The following is an 8,407-nucleotide window of genomic DNA, read 5'->3' as shown; positions in this document are numbered from 1 at the left end:
AAAGGCCTCTGGAGTCAGCTTCCTGCCCCTTGGAGAACCAACAGTATTTGCAGAAACGCATGAGGTCACTTTGCCTTCCACTTACCTCTTATATTCTCCTCTCAGAGTTTGAGATTCTAAAAAAAGGAGGTATGTTAATACAGAGTGACATGAAAATATAATGGGAGTCTTTCTCAAATGTGTGGCTTCCCTTGGTTATCTGTGGGTTTTTTGTTTCGGGTGACTGTTGTGTCATTTAGGTAAAAAATAATAAGTGGGGATGTGTGGGAAGAGAAGGGTCAAAAGATGGTAGGAAGTAATTAGATTAATTCGATAATTAAGGGGAGTTATGTGGGTGATTATTAAGTTTCTTGCTAGCTATATTTAGGCATAAGCACATGTTTTATTTTTCTTAATATTTACAAATGACTCATACCCTTTGTAATTCAGCAATCACAAACTCTTCCCATTTTTCCCCAGAAATTCCTCTGTGTAAAGCTGAAGATGAAACAGCCCTTCTTTTTCTACTCACTGGCAGAACGATTTCTTTCCTTCTGCCATATCTATTTATCTACTAAGAGCATCAGGCACTTCTGGATTCATCTGTTGCCTCCAAACCCCTATTTCCCTCTATTCTGATCCGCAGTACTATGTCAGGAGGCTACTTTGGAATATTAACTGGTGGCTTTTGTCCACAGGATTTTCTTTTCTCCATGGCCTTTACCCCCATTTGGTGAACTAAATTTTTGTTGTCTCAACTCAAGGAAGGGTGGACCAATATGAAAGAGGAGTCTTTTTCTGGCTTTGGGAAGCAGAAAGGACTCATGTACAGAGACAACACTGAAGGTCTGCAAGAGTCTACTGGACCTCTAGATGAGATCAATGTTCCCAGACTTGAGGAGAGTGTGGCTGGGGAGCTTGTGCATTCCACACAAGGCCCAGTGCTGTGCCCCCGTAACTGGACCAGGCCTTCTGGGGTGGAGTTAGGAACCAGGATGAGGGGAGCGCCCTGATAACTGTTTTTGTGCCTTCGGTGGTTGCTAGGCAAAATTTCATACAAAGAGGCTATGTGGCCACTATCAGGCCACCCTCAGAGACTGCTGCTTTAATCATTCCTAATGATCACTTTGGACAAAGTCTGGAAAAACATAGGGAAAAAATTTTTAATTTGTGAGGAGGATGAAGGGAAGCATTCAGATCCCTTTAAACTAGCATTCATGAGGACTGTGACCTCTCGGTACACTTCAGCTTGGCCAGCATAACAGGTGTTATTCAGGAGCAGAAAGCCACTCTCCCCCGTGTCCTGTCACCACCAGAGTCCCTGGAAATTAGATAAGACTCAGAGGAAAATCTGGGGGTGTAGAGTGACCCTACACATCTAATTGTAATCTGTGATAATTGCTAGTCAGGCAAAGCACAGGAAGCTGTGTGGACTGGTCTGTGCAGAGAGGGAAGGGCACCCTGAGCCGAGACCCGAAGGGTGAGATAGAGGTAACTAGGTGTTTGTGAAGGTAGAAAGAAAATACAGTCCCTGGGCTGGCAATTACCCAGTGAGCCACCCAGAACCACTTATGAAACAGTGTCATGAGGCAAAGAGCAAGGAAAGGAGAAGGGACTGCTCAATAGCAGCAGATGCTGCAGAAAAGTCAAAGCAACATGAGGACCGTTGGATTAAAGAATACGGAAGACATTGTGTTGACTCTGTCAAGAATAGTTTCAGCAGATTGTGGGAAGAAAAAAAAATTGCAGGAGGCTGAGATGTGGGAGGTGTAGAAATAAAGATGGTAGAAATAAACAGACAAATCTTCATGAAATTTGGCTGTGAAGGGAATGGTAAAGGGCATTAGTAGGAGCTGAATAGGGAGTCAAAGGAAGAGGCTTTTAGGTTGGGGAACCTTTGAACCTGTGTAAACATTGATAGGAAGCAGCAAGTAGAGAGCAGGTAAAGAAGAGAGGATGGAGAGGGGGGACTCTCATTAGCAAAAGACCCCTGGGGAACTAGGAAGTGACACGAGCCAAAGCTCAGGTAGGAAATTGGCCTAAATAGGAGGAGAAAAGGCTGGAGAAATCGTAGATTTGGTGGCAGAGGTGAGGGAGCTCTCTAATGGCCTCTGTGATGCGGGAGGAGGTAGGATCTGCTAATTGGGGTGGGTCAGTGGATGGGAAGGGTTAGTAAAATCAAAGAATTGAAAAAGATAGACGAGATCTGAAATAGCTAGTAGAGTTGGTACAAATTCCCGACGTGCCAGCAAAACCTTACATCCCGGTACCTTTATTTCTGTTTTGAGCTCTCATTCCTCTAGGTGGCAGAGGCTTCATCTCAGTCAGTTCAGGAAGAGATGACAGGGAGGCAGTTGGATTCATGGGTCTGGAGCTCAGAGAGGGATATGGGCTGAAAACATCCATCTGGGGTTCATCAGAACATAGTGTTTGTCTCTGGAGTCCCAGGAGTCATTGACATGCCTCAGCGAGAAAGAAGAGGACAAAGAGCCCAACCTGGGGGAAAGGCCCAGTAGAGGAAGAAGAATCAGCAAAGGAAACTCAGAAGGTAGGAAGAAAAGCAGGAGAATGTCATGTCACAGAACTAAGAGAAGTGAGTATTTGAAGTGAAATAAGAGGTCAGCTAGGATTAGGACTATAAAATATTCATGGATGTCATGTCTTCTTTCTTTGAGTTGGGGCACAAAAAAAAAACAGAGGATATAATCATAATACTACTATTTATTGAGAATATAGTGCCTGATTATGTCATTCAACCAACCAATCAATCATATATTAACTGAGTGAGTATGACTGTAGAGAAGTTTTCTTGTTATGAGGGCAGAGCTGGGGACTGCCAGGGCTAAGAGCTGCTAGTGGTCACCAGAGCCTCAGAGAATGAGGCAGGTGTCAAAATCTCGGTCCTTAAATAAAAATGCTACATTAGTTTGTTCAGCTTCAGTAATGAGGAGCAGGTGGAGAAAGAGAGAGAAAGGAGCTTATTGTAAAAATTAGGAGAGGGAAAAACTTATTCTAAAAATTAGGAAGATTAAGCTTTGAGGGGAGTTCCCTGGCAGTCCAGTGGTTAGGACTCCACACTTCCACTGCAGTGGGGCCTGGGTTCAATTCCTGGTCAGGAAACTAAGATCCTGCACGCCACGTGGCACAGCCAAAAAAAAAAAAGAGAGAGATTAAGCTTTGAGGATCTTTTTTTTTCTGCCGTACGCGGGCCTCTCACTGTTGTGGCCTCTCCCGTTGTGGAGCACAGGGTCTGGATGCGCAGGCTCAGCGGCCATGGCTCACGGGCCTAGCCACTCCATGGCATGTGGGATCTTCCCAGACCGCGGCACGAACCCGTGTCCGCCTGCATCGGCAGGCAGACTCTCAACCACTGTGCCACCAGGGAAGCCCCAAGCTTTGAGGATCTTGAAGCAGTCTGAAATTCAACTTTAAGATTTAGGAGGTGAGGACTCTGTTCTTCACCATGGCTTCTCACAAGACATTCAGGATCAAGCAATTCCTGGCTAAGAAACAAAAGCAGAATCGTCCCATTCCCCAGTGGATTCGGATGAAAACTGGTAATAAAATCAGATATAACTCCAAGAGGAGACGTTGGAGAAGAATCAAGCTGGCTCTATAAGGAATCGCACATGAGATGGCACACATATTTATTCTGTATCAAGTCACTTGCTTCTTACCATATCACTCTGAAAACATCACTATCTGGATAGCTGGATGTGTTTTATTGGGAAAATGATTTTTCTCTTTGTTTCTATGTTTCTGCACTAGTAGGTTGGCTCAGAAATAAATACGTGAGAACGTCTGTTGGAAAAAAAAAAAAGATTTAGGAGGTGAAAACTGTGAGCTTCTGTTTGGCACAAGTTTGTCCGTAGGCACTGATGCCTGCTCTGTTTGCACAGAAATGGAAACACCCTGAGAGAATCTCGTTCCTATAATAGAGTGCAACTGAAAACAGGACTTTAGGGATTAAATCAGGTTATGCATGGACGAATGGAGTTCACTGTTAAAAAAGAATGACCCCTTTCATCATCATCATTATTATTATTATAATATTATTATTATAGGATCTTAGTTCCTCCACCAGGGATTGAACCCAGGCCCCGGCAATGAAAGTGCCAAGTCCTAACCACTGGACCGCCAGGGAATTCCCTAACGACCCCTTTTAGATTAATTTATTTTGGTATATCCATCACTGAAAATTATACAACCCTTAAAAAAAGAATGAGGCAGTTCTACTTGTCCTGATGTGCAAGAATTTTCGGTGAAAAGTACAAAGTGCAAAGCCGTGCGTTTAGAGTGCTCTTCTCAGAAGAGGACCTTTACGGATATGTCTGCATATACAAAGAATACGGAAGAAAACAAGAAACTGGTGACAAAGGTGGCCCATGGGGAGGCGAGCTCAGTGACCTGGTATCAAGGCAGAGAGTTTGCATTGCACACCCTTTCGAATGTTGTACCAAGTATTATTTATTTAATAAATATATGTAAATACATAAAAGATGCCTTTGGTGAATCATTGTGCGAGGTTCGTTTGTAATACAAAGTCATTCCCTAATTTGCTTTGGAAATGTTGATATTTGTGTATTGGATTTTCTTAAAGCATGAAATACCAGAGTCTGAAAGCCACACCTAAGTGCCATAAATTTGAGGTCACCAACAAAACCAGCCATGCAAGTGTGACTTTCCAAAAGGCCAAACATTGTCAAGTGTCAATGCTCAGAAGCATTCCCAGCGTCTGAGAATGTCAGAGAGAAGGGACCCTGGAGAGAGTTGATACAATCCTCTTCTTTCTTTTTTTTTTTTTTAAGGATTATATACCATGACCAAGTGGGATTTTTTTTTTTAATAAATTTATTTATTTTTGGCTGCATTGGGTCTTTGTTGCTGTGCGCGGGCTTTCTCTAGTTGTGATGTGTGGGCTTCTCATTGTGGTGGCTTTTCTTGTTGTAGATCATGGGCTCTAGGTGTGTGGGCTTCAGTAATTGTGGCACATGGGCTCAGTAGTTGTGGCTCACAGGCTCTAGAGCGCAGGCTCTGTAGTTGTGGTGCACGGGCTTAGTTGCTCCGAGGCATGTAGGATCTTCCCGGACCAGGGTTCCGACCCATGTCCCCTGCATTGGCAGGCGGATTCTTAACCACTGCGCCACCAGGGAAGCCCCAATCCTCTTTTTTCTAAATGAGGAGACTAAGGCTAAAGGGGAAGAGTTGTGCCTAACAAAGAGATAACGCCATTTTGTGTAAATAAGGGAGAAAAAATAGTCTCTCTATCCATATCTGCATGAAGATATGAAGAAAGCATACACAAAACACTAATACCAATGGCTAACTATATGGAGAGGGGAGGTGAGAAATGGGAGGGTGGGAGACGGGTAGGAATGAGATTTTTCACTTTGAACCCTTTATAATCCTTGAACTATTTTTTTGAACAATACAAACCTATTTAAAAGAGGGATGGGCCATTGACATCTACGTGACTTACAATTCAGTTTTCAAGGAAGACATTATGATGCTATGGGTTCAGAAATAAATTAAGAATCTGGTGTTGAAACCACAGGTCAAATCCTGCTGCTTCAAATGCCCATGACAGTCGGAGTTATTTTGTCATATTGAGATTTGTTTGAGATAACATGGGCCATTAGCTGGCCTCAGATCTTGTTTTTGATTATAGACAGATTTGTCAAAATCATGCAGTAACAGCCCCTTGCTAGTTTGTGGATTCAGTCATATGAAGAGGCACCACAGAGCAGGACAAAGATCAATGGACAGGAAGACAGGTAAGCTGGTTCTAACCGAACTTTGCAATTTAATTCACCTGTGACTCCGGGCAACTTAATTCCTCTCCTTAGGCCAGTTTTCACATCTGTAATATGGAAGGATTAGACGAAGTGATCTCTAGGTTCTCTGATATGACTGGAGTCTGAAACAGTTGTTAGCAATTTAGAACTAAAGGGGAATTTATGAGATCATTTTTCAAGGCCAGGAAATGGCTATGGACTGTTGGGTCACCTTTTGCTCCTTTGACCTGAAGTTACAACAAGAACTAGCAAGTGATCTTCTTGGCCCCTGTCTCCTACGACCACACACACACACACACACACACACACACACACACACACACACACCCTGATGATGACTATTTAGATCTGTGTTCTTCAGACCACTAGTTTAGGGAAATGTTAATTAGTGCTCCATGAAACATCTCAAATGAATTTGGGGTATCCTGTACAATAAACGTTCCCAATGGAGAATCACAATGGTGTTAAAGGACCTAAGAAATCCTGCAATAGAAAATTATAAGACACTGATGAAAGAAATTAAAGATGATACAAATAGATGGAGAGATATACCATGTTCCTGGATTGGAAGAATCAATATTGTGAAAATGACTCTACTACCCATAGCAATCTACAGATTCAATGCAATCCCTATCAAACTACCACTGGCACTTTTCACAGAACTAGAACAAAAAATTTCAAAATTTGTTTGGAAAAACAAAAGACCCTGAATAGCCAAAGCAATCTTGAGAACGAAAAACGGAGCTGGAGGAATCAGGCTCCCTGACTTCAGACTATACTACAAAGCTACAGTAATCAAGACAGTGTGGTACTGGCACAAAAACAGAAAGATAGATCAATGGAACAGGATAGAAAGCCCAGAGATAAACCCACGCACATATGGTCAACTTATCTTTGATAAAGGAGGCAGGAATGTACAGTGGAGAAAGGACAGCCTCTTCAATAAGTGGTGCTGGGAAAACTGGACAGGGACATGTAAAAGTATGAGATTAGATCATTCCCTAACACCATACACAAAAATAAGCTCAAAATGGATTGAAGACCTAAATGTAAGGCCAGAAACTATCAAACTCTTAGAGGAAAACATAGGCAGAACACTCTGACATAAATCACAGCAGGATCCTTTTTGACCCACCTCCTAGAGAAATGGAAATAAAAACAAAAATAAACAAATGGGACTTAATGAAACTTCAAAGCTTTTGCACAGCAAAGGAAACCATAAACAAGACCAAAGACAACCCTCAGAATGGGAGAAAATATTTGCAAATGAAGCAACTGACAAAGGATTAATCTCCAGAATTTATAAGCAGCTCATGCAGCTCAATAGCAAAAAAACAAACAACCCAATCCAAAAATGGGCAGAAGACTTAAATAGACATTTCTCCAAAGAAGATATTCAGACTGCCAACAAACACATGAAAGAATGCTCAACATCATTAATCATTAGAGAAATGCAAATCAAAACTACAATGAGATATCATCTCACACCAGTCAGAATGGCCATCATCAAAAAATCTAGAAACAATAAATGCTGGAGAGGGTGTGGAGAAAAGGGAACACTCTTGCACTGCTGGTGGGAATGTGAATTGGTACAGCCACTATGGAGAACAGTATGGAGGTTCCTTAAAAAACTACAAATAGAACTACCATATGACCCAGCAATCCCACTACTAGGCATATACCCTGAGAAAACCATAATTCAAAAAGAGACATGTACCAAAATGTTCATTGCAGCTCTATTCACAATAGCCCGGAGATGGAAACAACCTAAGTGTCCATCATCGGATGAATGGATAAAGAAGATGTGGCACATATATACAATGGAATATTACTCAGCCATAAAAAGAAACGAAACTGAGCTATTTGTAATGAGGTGGATAGACCTAGAGTCTGTCATACAGAGTGAAGTAAGTCAGAAAGAGAAAGACAAATACCGTATGCTAACACATATACATGGAATTTAAGAAAAAAAAATGCCATGAAGAACCTAGGGGTAAAACAGGAATAAAGACACAGACCTACTTGAGAATGGACTTGAGGATATGGGGAGGGGGAAGGGTAAGCTGTGACGAAGCGAGAGAGAGGCATGGACATATATACAGTACCAAACATAAGGTAGATAGCTAGTGGGAAGCAGCCGCATAGCACAGGGAGATCAGCTCAGTGCTTTGTGACCGCCTGGAGGGGTGGGATAGGGAGGGTGGGAGGGAGGGAGACGCAAGAGGGAAGGGATATGGGAACAGATGTATATGTATGAATGATTCACTTTGTTATAAAGCAGAAACTAATAATAATAAAAAAAAGAAATCCTGCAATAAAGAAACTCAAATAAGGAATTCCCTGGCGGTCCACGTGTTAGGACTTGGCATTTTCACTGCCGTGGCCGGGTTCACTCCCTGGTTGGGGAACTGAGATCCTGCAAGCCCAAGCCGTGTGGCGCAGCCAAAAAAAAGTGAAAAAAAGAAACACTTAATTTTACTTAACCTAGCATTTGCCAAACTTATGCATATGGAACACTTTAGTGTGTCCTATTACCTTTGCTTAGAACAAGTGGGATTCACATACCTCTATTTTTAGGGAATACATGAGATCAGCTGTCATTTGGCAGTTAGGACAGTTCAGGGGCTTCTGCA

General features: G+C 42.3%; 1 protein-coding gene across 1 annotated transcript; it reads left to right on the top strand.

Annotated features, from left to right (window-relative positions):
- Window positions 1–3,442: 3,442 nt before the first annotated feature.
- Window positions 3,443–3,598, top strand: LOC307058603 (large ribosomal subunit protein eL39-like; the record flags this gene model as incomplete). The annotated part of the gene is made up of 1 exon (XM_079712131.1): window positions 3,443–3,598. One exon carries the CDS (start codon window positions 3,443–3,445, stop codon window positions 3,596–3,598), a length of 156 nt encoding a protein of 51 aa, XP_079568257.1.
- Between the last annotated feature and the right edge of the window lie 4,809 nt (window positions 3,599–8,407).

Source organism: Hyperoodon ampullatus (assembly GCF_949752795.1).
Source record: "Hyperoodon ampullatus genome assembly, chromosome: 10".
NCBI classification, from domain to species: domain Eukaryota; kingdom Metazoa; phylum Chordata; class Mammalia; order Artiodactyla; family Ziphiidae; genus Hyperoodon; species Hyperoodon ampullatus.
Note: the sequence above shows the minus strand (reverse complement) of the source record. Positions and strands in the feature narration are given on the sequence as shown.